Below are 20,660 nucleotides of genomic sequence, written 5' to 3' on the forward strand. Positions count from 1 at the left end.
TTTGTCTGATATTTTTTCTTTTTAGTTACTGTTTTTTCTAGATGTCTGCCTAAGAGTGGTATGACTTAATGTTTCCAAGTCACATCAGTATATATCATAGTTTAATTCTTAATGGTGTTTGAGAGGAAGATGGATATTAACATTGGACTTTAACAGAGCTGTGTAAACCATATGACACTTCTGGCCTTTCTCAAAGCATCTTTAAACACTCCAAAATTTACCCATGTAGTACTTGAAAACGAGCCTATCTTTCCCCAAGAACAAATATGCAAAAAAGATGTAACAGTGTTAATCCCTTTCTGTTTGCAGTTTAGGTTGTTTTGAAGTATGTGATGTATTTTTCTCTATTACCAATGTGAGATTTAGATCTCTTTGTAACGGAGAAATATTGTTTAAAATCAGTAGACCTGCAGTATGGGTGTGTCTCCATTGCTGTTTTTTTCTTTTTTTCTCAGTTCAGAAGTGCTCTTTTGAATTAAGTCTCTTGATCATCCAATCTTAATGTGTTTTTTGGTTTGTGACAGCCCAGATGTTGGTTGTGGTGTGTGTCAAGACTCACACAAACCTGATGGAGTGACGTCAACACAGATGTAAAGAGACAATTTAATGTATCCTGTTAGCAGAACAGAGCACTGTGGTTTAATGCACTGTGCATTCTATTCTGTAAATATTGTGACATTACTGGAGAGCTGGACCTGTTGAGCCCGGAGAAGGGGAGGCCCAGGAAGGATCTCACTAATGTACAAATATCTGAAGAAAGGGTTTGTCCTGGTTTAGGGCAAATTTGGGAGAAAACCTCCCAAGGGGGCCCCTCCAGAAAGCAAACCCACACAACCCCTTCCCCCCACCAGTTTGGGAAGGAATCTTGGAGAGAAGTGGAAAGAACCTGTTTATTTAACAGGCACAGCACCCCCCAGCACACAAAATGAACAATACAGGATGACAGCACTCTGTCACAGCTCTGAAAAAGATGACAAATTCAGAAAGTCTCTCCTGGGGTGGTCGCTCTGGTATCAGTCCCTCCGGCGCTGGGGCAGCTGCTGCAGCCACAGGGTGAAAACTCTCGGTGTTCCCAGGGCCCAGTCCAGAGCAGGTTTGAGTAGGTCCAAAAAAAGGGAAAGGAGAAACAGTGCAGAAAGAAATTTGTACTGCTTAGCTAAACTAACTCATGAGCAGAAGCAAAAAGCAAGAGCAAGCAGAAGCGCAGCAGAAGCAAGAAGCAAGAGCAAAGCCAAAAGCAAAAGCAGCACTGTGTACTGTCCCGTCTGTGTGTCCTGCCAGCCATGGGGGAGCGGCTGAACAGAAGCCAAAACAAAACTTTGCTCTTCAGAGCCAGCCTTGAAGGCACAGAACATAATATCCAGCATAAACAGCACACACGAATGGGGATACAAGCATCATAACCTCACCCTAGGACAGGGTTCAAAGAGGACAGAGGCAGTGGCACAAAGTTGAGCACCAGGAAACACTTTTTAACTCTGAGGGCTCCCAAGCCCTGGCACATCCTGCCAAGGAAGATTCTTGATTGTTGGAGATAGTCAAAAGTCACCTGGACATGGTCCTGGGCAGTTGGCTCTAGGAGGCTCTGCTGGAGCAGGGGCTTGGACCAAATGGCCTCCAGAGGTCACTTCCCACCTGAGAAATGCACTGTACAGTAAAAAACAAATATGGAAGCAAATGTGGAAAATACAGATGGTCTGAAGTCTGTGGGAAATAGCACTGCATTGCTTTAAATAGTTGGTTCCCTTCTAAAAAGAAGGGGTTTGTGTACATAATTTAGGAACTTGTTTATATGTACATATTGGAAAGTCTGCCAAATAGTGCTCACTTAAAATTATTTTCTATTTGGCTTGTGACTTGGGAGATTTTTTCAGGTAGGTGTTATGCCTAAAATAACTTCTGAATTTGCATAATTACAGAAGTGCAGTGTAGGTTATCTAATTGATAGTGAAATAAGTGTTTTGGAGAGCTGCTTTTTAGTGGTCATCTGTTTGTATACAAAATCATTGAAATTTCAGCATTTTTAATATCTAGGAAGAGCAAAAAGGTTTTGTTTCAGCATTTTGTATCCTGTGATTCTCACCTAATTTACATGTGGTTTTGAATGATAGGTTAACTCTTTGAATCTAAACTTTAAGCATAAGTGAATTAGCTTTTAATAGAAAAGTCATGGGATGTGAATTCTGCTTTCATATGAGTGAGATATTCGCTTTTTTTTTATAATTAAGCTTCTGGCTGGAATAATTTTAGTGGAATTTGAATTAGTGTAAAATAGAAGAGTATCAGTACAAAAGAGAAGCCAAACTTGTTTTGTAAATAAAATTTTTCCAATATTTTTGAGACATGTCTGATTCTGCTAGCAATCTTTTATCCTTTAACACTGGCAGCAAGCGCTCAGGTTACACTGTCCTTTCCTTGTTCCACACTGGTTGCAGTAACATCTGTTTCTGAAGGAGGTGATCCCTTCCAAGGGCCAGAAGAGAACTGAAAACCAACCCCTAAAAGCCCAGTTCTTTGTGATGGGTTGTTTTTCACTGGGTCCCTTCCTTGCCTGTCTCACCCCTGTGGCCACACCTTTGCCCAGGATGACAGGAGGAACCTGGCAGAAGTGGAAGGACAGGATTTCCTCATTTCCTGATTACCTGGATAATAGTTCTTCTTAAAGCACCCACCCAGCCATAGTCCAGGTGGCAGCTGGAGTCACTTTTGGCATTTCCCCAACTTTTCTGCTCTTGTAAAATGTCCAGAGGTGCAGCAGAGCACAGAAAAGAGTCATTGAAGTCTGGCCAAAATAATCTGCTTGCATGTAAAGTAGGTACATAAGAGTGGAAAGCTCTCTGCTCGTGCTGGAAATTCATGTTCAGTAATAAGTTTTTTATTGGTGGTATTTGGTTTTGACCCAAAACAGTGCCTAAATTGCATTTAAATTACTCTAAGGTATGTACAAAAATGTTTATACTCTCTTTTTTTAGTAAATGTGTGTTCTGTTTGTTATTTTAATGCATTAAGGACAGCTGCTCCTACAGTCTGTCCAATGCACAACCTGCTCTCTGGGTGTTCCTGGGAAGGAAGGCTGCTAGGAAGGCAGCCAGCCTTGAAAGACCTGTTCAGATGCTGTGAGAAAGTTTCTGTGCTTTAGCTTTGTTTTGAGCATTTAACTTTGTCATTCAGCCACAGCTGTAACATTCAGGCAGTTTGGTGTGGCCTGTGTTGATCTTAAGGTGCAAAGAAAGGTGCTCTGTGCAAGACAGAGGCAACTTAAAATGGAAGACAATGCATTTCCAGGAACTGCAGTTGATGTTTAGCTTTTAAGGATAACTTTTTAATTGTGTTACAAATACAACAGAAAAAACATTTACTGAAACTGTAGTTCTTGCATATAGGAAGTGCCTTCACTAGTGAGGCATCCTTGGTCACCTACTGAAGGAACTTATCTCTAAAGATATCAAGAAAATGTGGTCATTTAGAGTGCTGCAAGGGAGGCAACCAAAGAAGGGTCATGCTGAGCTTCATGACCATGGAGAGAAGAATTTTAAGAGCTTACTACAAAGTTCTAATATGAACAAAGTCTGAGCAGATTCTCACTGTTGCTGTGTTGGCAGCTGTAGTTTTTTTCATAACTTTCAGCATAACTTTTTGCAAACAGAAGAAGACTAAAATGCTTTGAGAAAAGGAGGCTCATCCATTTGTATTTTCTCTGTTGGTAAATTTGTGATACCTGTATTTCTTTGCTAGTGTACATGAAAGCACAGAGGTACCTTTTTCTCTGTTGGTATATCAGGATTGCTTGAATCCCACATGAAAAACTTCATAAACTGCTTTTTGCTTCTCCCAAACTGGCCTTATTTGCTCTCAGTAGAGCAGTTGGAAACTTTAATTTAGGCAGGCTGTGATGTGGCTTTTAAGATCTTTTTAGGGAAATTTTAGGTTTTTTTAGGGTTTTTTAAGGAATTTTAGGTTTTTTAGGGAAATTTTTAAAAAGTAGGGAAGGGGCTCTCCTATGTCATTTTGGTAGATGGTAAGGTCCTGTGGCTCTGCATTTCACTCACAGCTTCTGAAGAGCTGAGAGGTGAAGGAGAGATGTCCCCTGTAATTTCCTTCTGTAGCTGATACCAGGGGTTTAGCCAGGGAGAGGGGACATGAATACCAGATGTAATTGCATACCTGCAGTGAGCTCTTGTGAATATCTGTGCTTACCAATGTGGAAACATAACCAATTTTCAAAGCCTTTAACTTTTTTTAAAGAGCTTTGGAAATGAGCATTTGTGATACTAAGATAATTTGGTGTTGTTGTTAAATTATGCCTGTGGATTTAAGTAACTCAGCTGTTTGCAAATAATCTGCATTCTGTGTCCTTCTGTTTCACTTCTGCTGTCTGTAGAGGAATTTTCTTTTAACTTAAATTCAGGGCCTGTTATTCCCAGATAAAGATCTGATGCACAACATAAAAATATTGATTTAAATATTTGTGTAGGACTGTCTGTTGTTAGATTGTGATCTGAAGCTAAACCTTTGTCAATAGATGGGAAAGATTGATAGGCAGACAGAGAAGATGGGACATAACTGTGCATTCTAACCAAAAATCCAACTCTCTGCTGGAATAAACTCTTCATTATAAATCATGAATATAAATGTCACAAAACTGGCATGGGCTCCTTGTGTTGCTCTTTAGCTTGCAATTTGCAGTAGTGGAGCTTTCCATGTGCTAAAGACAGTGATTTCTGCAAATTACACATCAGTAATTGTCAGGAAGTGTGGTAGATTTCAGCAATGCACTGAGTTTACACTTTTATTGGGATTTGACTTCTTTAACTTTCCTGAAGAAACAATAAAAGTCTGTCCTTGTTTTTCTGTTTGCACTAATGTGCAGATTTTAGCTAATGGGTGAAAAGAGTAGAGAACACAGTGCCAATGAAAGAGCTTTTTATGCAGCTGACAAAAGATATCAAAGTCAGTCCTGCTGAATTGGGTTTTTGCTGTTCTGAGAAGTTAAATCTTGATGTGCTTCACAGACACGAGCACATCTCTGTCTTTTAGTCAGCTGAAGTCTGTGACTGCTGAATTTTGCTCAATTCTTTTTACAGGAAGGCTCAGTTTGTTGTCTGATGCACGGTGTTGTTGATAAAGGCTTCCAAACACTATCACATTTAATATCACTTAAATTACTGGGGTTTTTTGCATTGTTGACCCATTGTGTGAGAAGTTTTTGTGCTGGTGTGCTATAATAATTAAAATATCTAAGGGAGGGGAAATTGATACCTCAGATGTGCATTTTTTGCAAGAATAAATGAAACTGAAAACATATTATGGTTGTATCAGCCTTTTTTGTTTGTTTGGGGTTTTTTTGTTCAGAAGGCAATAACTTGGTTTGGTATCTTGTATGCTTGGTCTTTGAAGAATAGGAACTTCAGTAAAATTAAAATATAGAAGAATGATCTGAGCTACTTAATGATGGCCCAGTAACGCAGTCTCAGATGCACCTAATTTTCAGAGAAGAAAAGCAGATTTTAAAATGATTGCAAGAGATTTGACTGGAACGTATATTTGAATTGCTTTGCAATACAACATTTTAATTACGTGTGCATATATGGGGGGAGGTTCAGGGTGTGAATATATGCATCACATATATCTATGCCAATATACATTACAAAAAATGTACTCATTCAACTCTTGAAAAGGCTAAATCTGGCTTGGAAAGGCTAAATCTTTCAATCTCCTTGAAATTGCTGTTGTTTTGAATGAGTTTTGAATATTAGAGCAGTTTTACCAGGGAATTTAATATAGGGATTTCTCATGGTGTGCAGCAACTGCTGCTTTAAATATGTTGCCTTGTGTTCATTTTAATTAGAAATTTACTTTAGTGCTATCAACCAATAAAGTTTCAACCTTCAGGGCATTGCTGAGGTTCCAGTGAAGCCATAACTTGTTGGAGGAGTTTATCAGGGGAGAGCTCACCTGCAGTGCTGCTTCCAGCTCTGGGTCCCCAGCCCCAGGGAAGGATGTGGGGCTGATGGACGAGGGGACACAAGGATACCCAGAGGTCTGGGTCACCTCTGCTGCCAAGAGACCTGAGGTTGTTCATCCTGGAGAAGAAAAGGCACCAGGGAGACCTTATTGTGGCCTTTCAGTACTTTAGAGGGTATTTTAAAATGGAGAGAGACTTTTTTACAGTCCTGTGGTGACAATAGTGTGTGCAACAGTTCTAAACTGAAATGGAGTAGGTTAAAATTGGACATGACTTTGGACATTCTTTGCAGTGAGGGTGATGAGACATTATACTTTGGTTTTTATTTCCCTCTCAGTCCCAAAACATTGCCCCATATAGCTGCTATGAAGAAAATCAACTCCCCAGCCCATAACAGCACAAAAGTGTAAAGTGCTCCTTTTCTAGGGTGATTATCCTGTTGGCACAACTGCTTTGCCCTGGCTTTGTGGAACCTGTCTCTTCCTAACAAGCCTTAGCTGTCAAAGTTGATCTCGTGGACTCCTAAAAGCCAAATAAACCCTTGCTGACAACTTCACTTGCATAAGCAGTTGCCCAGTTACTGACTCAAACAGTGCTGGATGGGTGTTTGAAGGGACTAACAACCATCATAAGCTTTCTTGGAAGTTTTGGAGGTTGGTTGTGGTTGGGTTTTGGTTTTCACTTTCACATGTATCACACGAAGTATTGGTTGTTGGGTATTTATATCTTTACGTCTTTATAAGCAGTGTTGTGTAGTTATTTGGAAAGCATGCCAGCAGGGAGTTGTGTTCTGTGGTTGAGCAATGCTGTGTATTCTCTGCAGTCTGTAGCACTTGTCTTTCTCTTTTCTTCCCTCTTCAAATTGTTTTGACTAGAGAAGCATAATAAAGAAAATATAGTATGATAATTTGATTTCTTCGTCCTATTTCCTTCTCCCCCGTCTTCAACTGCCAGCGCATTTCTCCTCATTCACTTTTCCCTAAATGTTGCCTTTCTTAGCAGTTAACTTCTGGTTCTGTTTTCTGTAGCCTTCAATTCATCTAAAAATATGGTTAGGCTTGAATTTTCAATGCAATTTCTAGTATAAAACAGAAGGCTGCTATGGTAGGGCTCCATTGTGTAGGTATATACTATTAGTCCAAAAGCAATTGGTACTTTTTAATCCTGATTTGTTCACATTTGTAACCCGATTTTTTGATTATTTGGGATTCTTCATAGCCTTAAGAATATGTCATCATTCAAACCAGAGGAGCAGTTGAATTCTATATTTTTGCCTTTTTACAGCCAGGGAAGTTGGTGTGGAGATGTGCTTATTTCTCATGTGTGTATAGTCTGGAACAAAGCTGGAAGCTGCATTTTTGCTGCTGGGCTCCTTTCCAGTGACAGCAGCACCAGCTGCTTGTGGCAGCCAAATAAGCAATGCTTGGGAATGCCTCAAATAGGCAGCAGCAAGTTTCTTACTGATCAGTCTCCTGATTCTTCTTTAGGACTTCTACCAGTGTCACTGGATATTTTTAATTTTGTTTCATTTTAAGAACATCAGTGCACAGGTGGTTTGGTGCTTTGAGACAGTAATTTAGGGAAGGAATTTGATTCTGTGGCCCAAATGAGGAACCACAGCATTTATCACTTCAGGTGAAATCACTTCTGGTTTGGTTTGAATTTGAAGTGACATGACTGAAAGAATACTTCTGCTTTTTGGTGTGAGAACATAAGGAAACAAACTGAGATCTGCTCATGGACCCAAGGTGTTGCTTGGCTGCCTCATTTCACTGTTCAGTCCTTGAACATAAGTAAAGGGCAGCTGGAACCTGCTGGTGAAATGCTGATGCTGTTCCTGACCTGGACCATGGATTCAGCTTCCTATTTTTGTCAGTGCCCAAAGGTCAGATAATCACTTGCAGGAGTGTGGGATGTTTCAGCATGAGCACTTTATTTGGTCATGCACTGATGGAGTCAATGCTCTGATTCCTGCTTTTTCTATTTCCAGGAGTAATTTGTTGTTTGGTCTTTTTTGAAAAGCAGTAGTAAAACCCTTGTCCTCTCCTGGCACCCTGTGCTTTCCTCACAGTGGTTCTGGCACAAACTTCAGTACAGCTGTGCTCAAAGCTCACTGGGAAATGCATCCAGGCAGCTTTCCCTTTTTGTAATGAAAAAAAAAAAAAAAAGAGAAATATTTTATGTGGCTTTTAAATAAAGGCTTTACTTAAACTAAATTAGTTTCAGCTAGTTCTGCTAAATGTTTAGCCATTAGAAAACGTTGTGGGTTTTTAATAAAGGAGTTGTGAAATGGTCATGTAATGCATTGTGCTGCATGTGTACTAATAATTGTCATGTAGGTGGTTATAGTTCACACAGGAATAATTGTCCTGCAGTTAATATGAGAGATTCTCTGTGGCTGAGTCTTCATGATGGCAAGATTTTGTTAAGGACAGACCTTAAAGTTTTCTTTGGCACCTGCAGAGAAGAGATGAATTTAAAATTCATGAACACTTGTTTTACAGGAAGCTGATATTTTATGTTTAAATGCTTAGGGAGGGTATTTGTTACCATCCATATATTTAGTTAGGTAAATAGTTCTTTTCTGTTTCAAAGTTTTTTCTAGTAGCTGCATTAGCTTTTCCGAGGAATTGTAGTCATATAATAGTTTTAATTTAATTTTTGAAGTTCGCAAGAGAGATGAAATTTCCCAGAATCACAGAATATTATGATTTGGGATGGACCCATGGGAATCATTGAGTCCAACTCTAAATAAACTGCTAAAAATTAGCTTATTTCAATGTAGGAAAAGGCTGAACTTAATACAAGTGGTGTATAGACTAATATTTTTCTCATAGAGATTCCTAGACTCTTGAAATATAATCTATTCTTAAAAGAAATTTATGATCTATACTTAAAAAATAGAAAAAAACCCCACCCCAAACTGGAAAGAATACCATGACATCAAACAGTAGTTTATATGCATTAAATATGTAAAAATACAAGAAACTGCTGTTCAGAAATCCAACAGATCCATATAGAGAAACTACATTTTCCTCATCTGTGACAGGTTTTTCATTTCAGTACATTGTTGAAAAGTTCAGACCTTAAGAGATCAGAATTTATTAATTTCTCCCCTGGAAGGAGAATTCAGCAACCTTCTATAAATATCATAACCAGAAAGTTTTTTCCCAATATTCAGCTGAATGTTCTTAATAAATCCCATAATCCTTCCATAATTTAAAATGTTATGAATGACCCTAAAGGCTGGTGATTTGAGTAGCAAATTCAATTTCTGAAATATTGGAAGTCTTCCAATATTTTTTAAAGAAAACCTCAAGTATTTATGCTTTCCATCACTTCATACACAATTTTGATGACAGCTTATAAAATTTAATAGTTTTGAAACACACAAGCCAGACTTTCTTTTCAGGATACTTTTCTTTTTCCTAGCACATGAGTGTGTTTGGCATTTCAGAGGCCACCCTCCTGTAAGAGGTACAGGAAAGTCTGTCTGGATCAAGATGTTTCAGATAATTTGGTTTTACTGATCAGTGCTACAATGGAAAACTTCCTCACTTAGAAACTTGATTTCTCTTACTGGTCTCAGTAACTTCTCTTTATTGCTTCCAAAGGGTCTTGTGAATTTGTATGCACATAGAAATATCCCTGAGCCTGGCATTGTTAGTGACAGCCAGACTGGACTGAGTTGTTGGTTTTGGTTTGCTTTTGTTGGCACTTTTTTTTTTTTAAATAAGAATTAATTCTGAGCTACACAGAAAGCAATTTTGATTGAACTGACTATCAGAGTGAATTCTGTTTAGCTCTATGTGTGTGTTATGAAAATATTATTTTGTTTGACCAGCTGTTTTTCAAGTTTTGGACTTTACTGCGTAGTGGTAGCAAATTAAATGGGAATTTTGTTGTTAGTCAAATACAGGGAACAGAGAGGCCTTTAAAGAAGTGCTGGTTTTTTGCATATAATACAATATAAAGGTGATACATTTTCAATTTTGAGGAACTGTCATGTTACCACAGACATAATATCAATATTTTAAAGGGGTTATTTCCATTAAAAATCTGGAGTTTCTTCTCTACTTCTGTAATGGCCTCTGCAGTTAGATGTACCTTTGTCCTTTGTGAACCTGAGAAAGCTTCTGGTTTTGTAAGGCAGTAGTACTGGCAGCTGAATTAGTGCTGGTGTATTTCAGGCAATGAGAAAAACACTTTTATGAATCAGATCTTCCAGTGCTTCTCTCTGACTTCCCTCTTGTACTTTGAGTTGCTGGAATTTTTTAAAACAAACAGAAGGATAGCAATATGATAAATCTAAGTAGTCTGTATTGGATTAAAGAAGAAATTAGGAAGAAATAGTGTAAAAATGAAGGTTTGTCATTGGCCAGTTTTGGATTAGATGTCTGTCAGGTTATTTTGAAATTAAAAAGTGCCAAATTGAACAGTGCTATTACAGTTTAAGTATCCTTCTTGCAAGGCAACATTTGAGGACAATGCAGAGGAGGACCTGGACACCATCCAGAAAGGACTTTAGTAGTGGAAATTATGAACTTCTAAAAGAGGACTCACCACTTGAGAATGGAAAAAGTAGTAACAGCCTGTGGGGTGGGCTGAGGCTGGTTGAGTGTCAACAACTCAGCAGAAGAAGGCAGCTATAGTGGGTGGCTCAGTGATCTGTGTGTCAGCAAGGCAAGCACAGGACTGTGTACCAGGCATAATATTTCCAGCAGAGAAGAAAATATTGCTAGCATTGTGCAGCCTCTTGCTAAGAGCTCATCTGGAGTTCTACTCACAGTTCTGGTTACTTTTGTTGAGAAAAATTAGAAGTGGAGCAGGCACTAGGAAGAGATTCTGAAAAGAGAGATCCTGTCATTAAAAAAAAGTGTTTTGTTAGGCATGCATTGATCTATGAGAGAGAGTGGAGGAAACAGTATGTAAGCTCAGTTTTGTTAGCAGGCCTGATAGATTTAAAGTGGACATTAAAAGTCATAAAGGAGAAGTCTAAAATATAACCAGAATGCAGGGGGAGAGATGATGTAGGGAGTGGTTAATGCATCTGCATTCACCTGAGGGTGTCATTTCATCAAGGAGTTTTTGACACCAGTGGTGGCTGACATATTCCTATTTGTATTGCTCATCTTGCTGTGTGTGTGCATGCAATCAGCCAGCTGGAGTTGCAGCACAGGTAACACAGTGGAGGCAGCTGTGTGTGGATTTGCCCAAGGCTGTCAGATCCGTTCCTCTGCTTCACTGCACGAGTGCAGGGTCAGGGAGTGGTGCAGGTACCACAGGGGGCTGTGGGACCCTGTGAAAGAGAATTGTGGGCTGAGACAAGGCTCAGCTTTAGCAGCAGCTGTGCTGCTTTGTTAGGCCTTTGTTTGACCTCCTGTCCCAGCTGTTCCTTCCTGGGTCTGACTATCTGGACGCAGCTCTTTGCACAGCTATGCTTTAAGCCAAACCAAGCATCTGCCCTGACTGAAAAACAACACAGTAAAAAAAGGGAGAATTGGTAGAATTGGTTTTTCTGGGGTATTTTCAGTAGTTTTAGTTTCTTCTTTGATTTGGTTGAGTTTAACCATGCCCAGGCTGTTCTGGGATGATGCAGTGGCCAGAGGGGCTGCTGGTTTGGCTGCTGCTCTGCTGAAGAAATACTGGTGAGGCCACAGCCTGGGATGGAACAAGGCTGTGCTACACATGAATGGGATAAAAAAGTTCTCTGAATGGAAAAAGAGAAAAATAGTGATCATCATCTCCATCTGATGAGCTGAGTCTGAAGGTGCTCTACCACATCTCTTCTTTTGAAGGCAAGCTGTTATTTTTAATATACTCCCTTTTGTTCCTGTAATTGAAGTGCTTTTTCTGACACATTTGTTCATTCTTGCTGCTTTTCTCTTCACTGTTGAATAATTTAATACCTAAAGTAGTTTTACTTTTTTTTTTCTCTGTTTTCATTCACTTCCTCCTGATCTTTTTCTTCACAAGGAAGAGAAACAGGCAAAACACTTGGTCATGTATTAAAGGAGTCTGTTAGAACAGCATCAGTTTTTCTGAACACTCTTGAGCTGATTCTTTGGATTCAGCTGCTGGCATCTTGTGTTTTTCTGTGAAGTGTTATAGGATGTTTGAGTGTAAAATAAAATTTTGAGGCTTTTGATTCTTTGCATTTATTCCAACACTCACAGTGGAAATATATCAGTGGACAAAGCTCTCCTTATTTCTCCCCTCTCCTGTTCAAGTACTAGAATCTGTGTTTTGATTACCAGTCTTCACTGGCCCAGAATCACTTCTTGTGTGAGCTATAGATTCTCATCTACCTCAAGGTGAACTAGAGAGAAAGTTATATTCGTCATCAATTTCTTGAGCTCTTTGTTGCTGAGGGGGCAGAACATTTCATTTCAGCTTAATGAACCAATTTTGATTCTTCTTTCGTACCAAGAATTAAAAAACTAGTCCAAAAAACCTTATTGGTTAGTTCTGTTTTCTAAGATCCTGATAATTATTTCTACCTCAGGGAAATGTCTCATCATTTACCTGTGTATGCTTAGTACATACATGCCCAAAAACAATTGTTGCTCCTTCTTTTATCCATCTGGTAATGGGAGTCAATCACTTCCTTGAAGATTAATTCTGGAATCATAGTTTTGGACCTATGTGTGTTCTATGAAGGTGAAAAGAGCGTCCAGTGTGTAATCTTGCAGCAAAAGCAAATTAGCACTGAATCACTGGAAACATATTCTCAAGGAAGAAATGAGCTGAAAAAGAAATCTGTGGAGCCAAGAGCCTGAACTCCTTAAGAAGTTCTACTTAGTAGCTACTTGAATTTGAGGTCTTGACCCTTTGCTAGGAAATGACCTTTAATGAGTTGAAGAATAGGAAGGGAGGGTCTGAGGACCGGCTCTTGAAGGGCTGCCTTGTGTCAGGAGCTGTTGCTTCTGTTTGGAGCAGTCCCCACACTTCAGTGCCAGACCTTGAGATGCTGTGCTGTGACCTCCTGTGTGTGCCATGTGGCCCCTGGGAAGCCACCCAGCAGCTCCTGTTGGACCTTTCTCCAAAAGACCTTGACAAAGTTCATTTCCTATTTTTGTACCTGCCACAGCTGCAATTCTTTTAAGACCATGAAACCTCTTACTAGAATATTGAAAACAGATTTTGCTTGTCTGTGTGTTGAGGTAAATAATTATTTGCAAATGCTTGTTTTTGAAGAGGGAGATAGTTTGTTTTCTTAAAAAATAAACAAAAAAAAACCCCCAAAACCAAAACAAACCACGGAAGTATCATTTTTGATAGCAGCAACTGCATGTTCTGATAAAATTTATTAAGTACATCTCTTCAGAAGTACTCTCCAGCTTAAGCCCTTTTGTGACTCTATGAATAAAATAGGAGAATTGACAAGGGTAAGGTCAGTGTTAACAGGTAATTGTGGAATTCAGAAAATGAAGTATATGTGAACATAAAAATACTTTCTGAATCCTTTGTGTATGAAGAATGTTGCAGGTGCCTGGTGCTGAAATATTTATTTCATTATAATAGAATAGCAAATTTAGTGAGCATCTTATCTCAGTGTTCTTCTTTTTCATCCCCTCAATATCTCAGCCAGTGTAAAAGAAGAGTTGTTTACAAACTATAGATACATTAAAGATATTTTTACATACCAGCATCTGTTTATAATGGATGCCTAATGGATACCTAAGAGATTTAGTGGATATATAGAGTGACTGATAAAATGCTTGTGATTTTTTTGTTTGATAGGAAGAGAGATCAGACCCCAAATGTACAATTTTATTGGCAGAGGTGGCTGATCATTTAAGGGTAGCTTATCCCCATTTTAGCTCAGAGATATGAAAGACAGGACAGCAGAAGAAATCACTTTCTGCCTGTATTTTGCTTTTTTACTGACAAAACCATGGAAACACACTTCTGAAGTACTTCAGAAAATCTCTGTAATTGAAGGTAAATATTTTTTCAGTTTGCTGCATGAATTCCAAGCATATCCTAAGGTTTTCTTGGGGAGTATATCCCTTTCACAAGCTCTGGAGTGCTGCTCCTTCTCTGCTTTCTTGTGGATGGAAAGCAATGGTTAAGATTTGGTGCTATATATTCTTTTTTTTATTTTTTTCCTCTTGGAATAATATTAGAAAATATCTATGAATATGTATTCATATTGGGCTGAGATCCAGTGAACTGCTGTCTTACGCTTTTGGTTTTTTTTTTGTAGGTTTCACCCTAAAGCCCAGTTTAAACAATAGTCTTGGTTTCAAAGATGTGAGCTGTTGAAAAGTAGAAATAGATAGAATGTGATAGAAATATTGCCGTCTGGGAACTCAGTTTTGTGGCTTGTACTGGGATATCTATTTTTCCAAAGCATCACATCTTCAACCCAAATGTTCTTCTGTGCCATACTCATCATAATGCATTATTTTAAATTTTCCTTTGAGAATAAAACAAAAAGTTTCAACCCAGCATTGCCAGTGATGGCTTTCTAAATGTGGATGCCCTCTAATCTGAAGTGCTATTTCACAGAAAGGTTCAATCTCTATTTTAAGCTGCAGTGCCATGTGTAAATGAGCTGATACAGTGACTAATTGGATGTTTAATTAATTTTGGGAATACTTAATTTTCGAAAGAGGTTCAATAGAAGGCAAAGGGAAAGTTAAAGAACAAATCTATGTTATAAATTTTGTGGGTGAGTAAAGAGGGAAAAAGATCTGTCTCTTTAAATGTAGTAGCAAATTCTTTTCTTCCCGATAATTGTCATCAATTTGAATACAATTGTTTTGAAAGTATTAACCACGTTAGAACAAAGCAGTGTTTGCTGCTTAGGTAAGTAAATGTAAGCCTTTTAAATAAGAAAAAAAATCTGGATTTAAATGTCTTTTTTTAAATGTATATACTGCTATGGTACCTTATTGCAACAAACTAACAAAACCCTTTTTAGAAAACACTGATCTTGATCTAAACACTTGATCTAAAATGTTGAATTAAGGTGTCTCTAAGGCCTGTGTTGCATGTTTCAAGTTCCTAACTATTAACTCTTGTTAAATAAGGAAAAGGAGTCACAGGCCTTTTACTTCTAAATGGAAGATCATTTTTAAAGAAGGAGATATTTCTCATTATTTGGGGTTTTTCTGTCAAAATGTTCAACTTCTGTTTCTTACCTTTTATTTTAACTAAATGAAAAAGAATTAGAGAGCCAAAACACCTTGTTTTATGTTAAGTTCCTCAAAAATCACTTGGAAGAGATGTTGAGCAAATTCATGATGGTCTGATATGATCTGAAATCTCAAATTTTGAGGCTCTGAAGTAGAAGGGTTCAGGAAATGTCTTTACAGGAATTCCATTCCCGCAGGTGGGTTCATTTCATTGAGGGAACATGGGAAGGCAACAGTCTGTGCTATATTCCAACCACAACCAGTTCTCCTTCTTGCAGACCACCAGGGATTGAAGGAAAGGATACAGGAGGCAGAACAGACAGATAAATGACAAGACTGTTGTATAAAAAGATAGTTTGCAATATATTGGTTTGTGATCGTTGTCCTTGAAGTCCCAAAGTAAATGACACACAAAGTAAAATAATTTAAAGGGAAGGAGATGGTAATAAAGGCTTTGATGTTATCAAAGTTTTAGGGTTTTATTCTTATTCAGGTGATGTACTCCTGAAGGAGAGAGTAATTAATAATTGATTTTCTTCAAGTTTGTGCCTAGCTGATAGAAAATGAACTGCTGTGTGCTAGACAATAAAGTTACCATCAGAAAATAGTTTCAGTAGGGTTAAGGTTACATCAGGCCTGCTTTCCTCATTTGAAAGTTTGGACTAATGAAAAGACATGAGACGGCCTCTTTAGCATTTCAGTCCACATTTTCTGGCCTGTATGTACTCACTAACCTCCTCAGTAATGTAACTCTTGGATTTCCATCTGCATAAGACAGAAAAACCCATCATGCATCCCAGCTTCAGTTCAAGTTCATAAATTTTGGATTTTGGCATACCCTGTAGGTGGGACTCCAAGTGTTCCAGGTGTTGGAGTGGGCTGCTGCCAACCTTGATAAAACATCAGTGAAGAAGTCATCTGTCCTTACTGCTTGCTTGCATGTTTTAAGGGTCCTCATCTTTGAGCTGCTGTAGTCTCTGGTGTGCCAGCTGACTGCAGGGGAAGGTTTTGTTAGCTCGAGTTATGTCTGTTAAAGATAGCACAGAGAGAAATGAAATATAAAGCACATGACAGGATTACAGTTTGTATGACTTAGGAAATGAAGTCTTACACAACCTAACTCAGTTACTCTTAATAAATAAGCAGTCTTATCTATCTCTGACAGCTTTGTTGATCTGTGTCTGGGGTTACAGTTGTTCCTTCCCCAGTCTGTGCCACCTCTGTATTTCAGATCTGTAAAATTTGAGCTGCAGGGTTGGCAAAATGAGCTTTAGAAATTGTCATTTAGCAAGGATGTGATCCACATTCCCCATCTGCAGGCACAACTGTTGAGCAGCTCATCTCAGCTGAGAGATGAATTGTTGTGCTTCCTTTCCTCACTGGGTGGTTTCAGTGCTGAGACTCAGGGTGGGCTGAATGACTTTTGTTACTCAGCTTCTAAACAAGGCTTGAAGCTCTGGTGTTGGGAAACAGGATTCTTGTTTCCTGACTCAGGTTATATAGCATCACTGTGGGCTGTTAGAACTTCATTTGTAAACTTGCTGTGTGCCATTACAGCTGGAGAGGACTAACTGCAACCATGATTTATTTAAAAGTTCCTTTGTGTTACTTGGCACATGGAAGTGATGGTGTCTGCTTAACTGATCAGGGCATGTCTCGTGAGTGATTTAAAATTACCTAAAATTGGACTATACAAGCTTTTGTTGTGATGTTATTGTCATGGGATGCATTCATTTAATGTAGTGTCTTAACACTATTTTGAGGCTGTGTGTAGCTTGAGTGTCAGAACGAGTGTTTTGAAAAAGTTGGAAGTCTGAGGTTTGTAAATAGCTAAGTCTTCAGGTTGTGTTTAAAAGTATTTTTATTTCTGGATGAAATTGGATGTATTGTTTCAATAGAATGAGTTAATTGTGGTGTCACTGAATTCATAGAATCATAAAATGGATTGGTTTGGAACGGACTTTACAGATCATTTGGTTCCAACCCCAGTTCTTGTATTCTGTGCTTTACAGCACATTTCATTTGCTTAAGAGTCTTTGACATACCTCAATCCAAGTAGAGAAGCTTCTGTCATAATCATAGTGAAGTTTCAATGTGGCCATAAATTTTGAGACTGTAGGGGTGTCTCTCTACGTTTTCTTTACAGAACTGAATAAAATGCTCTAAATTTTTTGTCCCAGATTTAATATGCAGGAAGGAAATTGCTCAAGTCAGGATTTTAAAATGTTAATAGATAATGGAAGGAGAAATCAGGGCATGGTGGTACAAGATAAAGGCAGGCTACACACAGGTCTGATCCTCTCAGAACTGCAGTTTATAGGCTTCTTTTTGATTTATGATTCCTCCAACTCTCTTTGCCTGCTCAAAGCACATGCACATACTGTGATGGTTGGGCAAGCTCTCCTGCTCAGGCTTGGCAAAACCAGGAGATAAAAAAGTAGCTCAGGCAACAGTGGGAGTTACTGATATTTGTAGAGTTTGGGTGAATTTACAGAATTTGAGGATCTGCCTGCAAGTAAGGATATTGTGAGGTGTCTGCACTCTAGTGATCTACTCTTCTATATCAGAGTATGTTAAAAGCATTATTTCATGTATCCAGAAAGGCTTTGGGGGCAGGGGGGGAGCAATGGCAATGAAAAGAAAAAGCATCATTTGAATTAAATCTGTTTAGTTTCTAGCGATTTATGACAATTAGAAGTGAAAGGAGGTGTTGCCAGCATTATTCCAAAGCTGTCGTTTAGGTTTTGAAATATTTTTAGATTAGCATAATCTAAATGTGTTGATAGTGTTTTAAAGCAATTTTACTTTGAATGCTAAAAGAGGAGGAAGGAACTTGGAATAAGAAGGTGACACTGATCTGTATAAAGTGGAACTTTTTCATAGAAGATCACTTTTTGAAACATGGAGGGAGGATTCTTAGTCAATAGCTGTATCCTTCCAATGCCAAATGAAGTCAGTTGAACCTTTTCCATTTAATGATGAAAGTGGATTTCTATGTATGAGAGGTTTAATTGATAATCTTTTTTAAAATATCTGTGGTAATTTTTGGTAAAGGACCAAGTACTGAATAATAGTGGTGTGTTGATTCAGAAGAGAAAATAGCCATCAGTATGGATGATTTAATTGTGTGTTTGGAGTAAGGAAAGAAGAAAGAAAACAAACATTCATTTTCTTGAGTAGCTTTCTGAGTACATCGTGTGTCCATAGTTGTGCTAATAAATATCTTCCTTACTTGTGAATATTTAGACTGGGATTCATTGACTACGTTTGGCATTCATGTTGTCTGTCAGAAATAATCCTATTTCAAGAAATCTTTGCAAGTATGTTGTATGTTGAAAGAGTACAAAACCTGGAGTTTAGTTATGTGAGTACAGGTTTGGTAGTGTGATGGATTACTCACTTCAGATCACCTGGTGTGTAAAGGAATACCAAAAGCCAGTTATTAAGGTTTGTGAGTGCCCTGAGGGACATTTCTGCCTCCTCAGGGTACCTTTTATTTTGAGAATGGTGTTCCTTTGCAATCTCATTGCTCAGGAACATGTCAGCTAACTTCCAGTTCATTGTTTGAATGGAAGAATTTTTCTTTCCAGCTATATTAAAGCATTTATTTCACTCAGAAGGTGAATGTTCACTCAAGAAACAAAGTCTCTTTCCATCCTCAATTTTTCCGTCACATCTTTTTGAGAAGACTTCAGAATGGATTTTAGAACTCACATGTTTGTCATTAAATAAGTAGCAGTAAAAAAGGATTGATTTGCCACAGCTAGTATATTCTTGAAACAATCCTATTCTGTTTTCATAACATACTAATATTTCATGTTTGAAAGCTTGACATACCCTGTTTATCTGATTATATTGGTTGTCATTAACAATGGACAGAAGATTCCATACTAGAAGTTAAGGCACCAAGAACTTAAATCACCTACTAGAAGGTGCTTCCAGAAGTGAATATTTGTGCTGGTGATTTTTAAAAGATTGCCATTGTTCTAACTGATGTTTTGGCAAATGTAACTTCAATTTAAAAAAATAACTACTCTTTTTATGTGAGTGGCAATAGTGACATTTGTCTGAACTAATTTTAATATTTTAATTTCTAAATTCTGGGATTCTCTAAGTGTCATAGATGAGAGAAAATAATGAGCTTTTGTGGAATTTCAAAGTATTGTAATGAAGGTTGTTTGTATCTAGTGATTCCAAACTTGAAATAAACCCAGTTTGTGTAAAACAGATGAACTGAAACCGCTCACAATTCTGTTACTCTTGTTATTGTCCATTATCCTTTCAGATTAGGACTGAAAGAAGGGACAGCTTTCTCACCTCTGTTTTCCTCCCCATTTGGATTTTTCATCTAAATAAGGTCCACTTAAAATTTAATAATGATGATGTCAGTTGCATATTACATAAGGTTCTAAGAGTAGAGCCTTTCTAAAAGGGCAGGGCAAGAGAAATTTCTTTAATATAGGAAAATACAGAACTCAGAGATGTTCTTTACACCACTCAATGGTTGGGACCATCAATTTTTCTTTTAATGGGCAGCAAGGACGAGAGGTATATTCTGTGTAAATACTACACCTGAATGCACAAATCAAAGTCTTGTTGAGCAGCAAGGGAATGGTGGCCCAGTGAGGAGGAGGAGGATGGTTTTTCATTGCTGGTCTCTGTGTTGCAGGGGTCCCTTCAGCGTCGTGCGGCGATGCATCAACAGGGAGACAGGGCAGCAGTTCGCTGTGAAGATCGTCGATGTAGCAAAATTCACTTCAAGTCCTGGATTAAGCACAGAAGGTAAGAATTAATAATTAAGCAAACTCCCAGCAGATAGGTTTTTTTGATTTGTCAGCCTTTCCTTTGTTTGTTCTCTTTTTGATACTTTCTGGTTTATATTTTCTAGAAGTTTTAAAGCAAGTTTGTATATCTTAAAATTCACTTAGTACTTACATTTCTAAACTTTAGTAGTTTCTACATATATTCAGTGGTGATCATAAATACTAGAAAGATAGGTCTAAGCCATTTCTATTTTTGTTTGGAATTTTTTGTCTTAAGAATGTGAATTTTGTAAAGAAAAAGGTACTTAGGAGTCAAAAAAGCACACACAGGAAGTAGAGCAGAAACACATGAGTTTTGGTTATACTAGTCCAGATTTAGCAAGTAATTTGCTATAAATGGGTGAAGACTTGCTATTAAAGTGCAAAATTATATAAAAATATATTTTTATGTAGTCAGGATTACAGGCAATGATGCAGAACTGCTACAGTGTAAACCCAAGGCTGTAACTCTCTAACATTTCCTGCTTTAGAGTAAAACAGTCTATGTTGAATACAAAACTTGCGTGTGCATAATGTTCTTCTTTTATCCTACATGGAGAAGAGCATTGCCCACTGAGTGACACTTGCTGAATTCTGCATGTCCTGTATATTTTTTCTGGAGATCATATTCTTTTGTACAGTACTGTTTTTGGGGGGTTCCACTGATGCCATCGAAATCCTTGTAAACCCTACTTCAGCAAAAAAGGATCAGTGACTTTTGTTGGTGTTTATAACAAACAGTATCTTGAG

At 38.1% G+C, this 20,660-nt stretch overlaps 1 protein-coding gene across 2 annotated transcripts in view; it reads left to right on the plus strand.

Annotated features, from left to right (window-relative positions):
* CASK (calcium/calmodulin dependent serine protein kinase) overlaps window positions 1-20,660 on the plus strand; it is a 188,235-nt gene that overhangs the window by 29,974 nt on the left and 137,601 nt on the right. For both annotated transcript variants that reach the window (XM_084201210.1, XM_084201211.1), the window contains exon 2: window positions 19,778-19,890. In XM_084201210.1, the coding sequence (XP_084057336.1) occupies window positions 19,778-19,890 (113 nt within the window). The remainder of the gene's footprint in view (window positions 1-19,777; window positions 19,891-20,660) is intronic.

Source organism: Fringilla coelebs (genome assembly GCF_963513975.1).
Source record: "Fringilla coelebs genome assembly, chromosome: 2".
Taxonomy (NCBI): domain Eukaryota; kingdom Metazoa; phylum Chordata; class Aves; order Passeriformes; family Fringillidae; genus Fringilla; species Fringilla coelebs.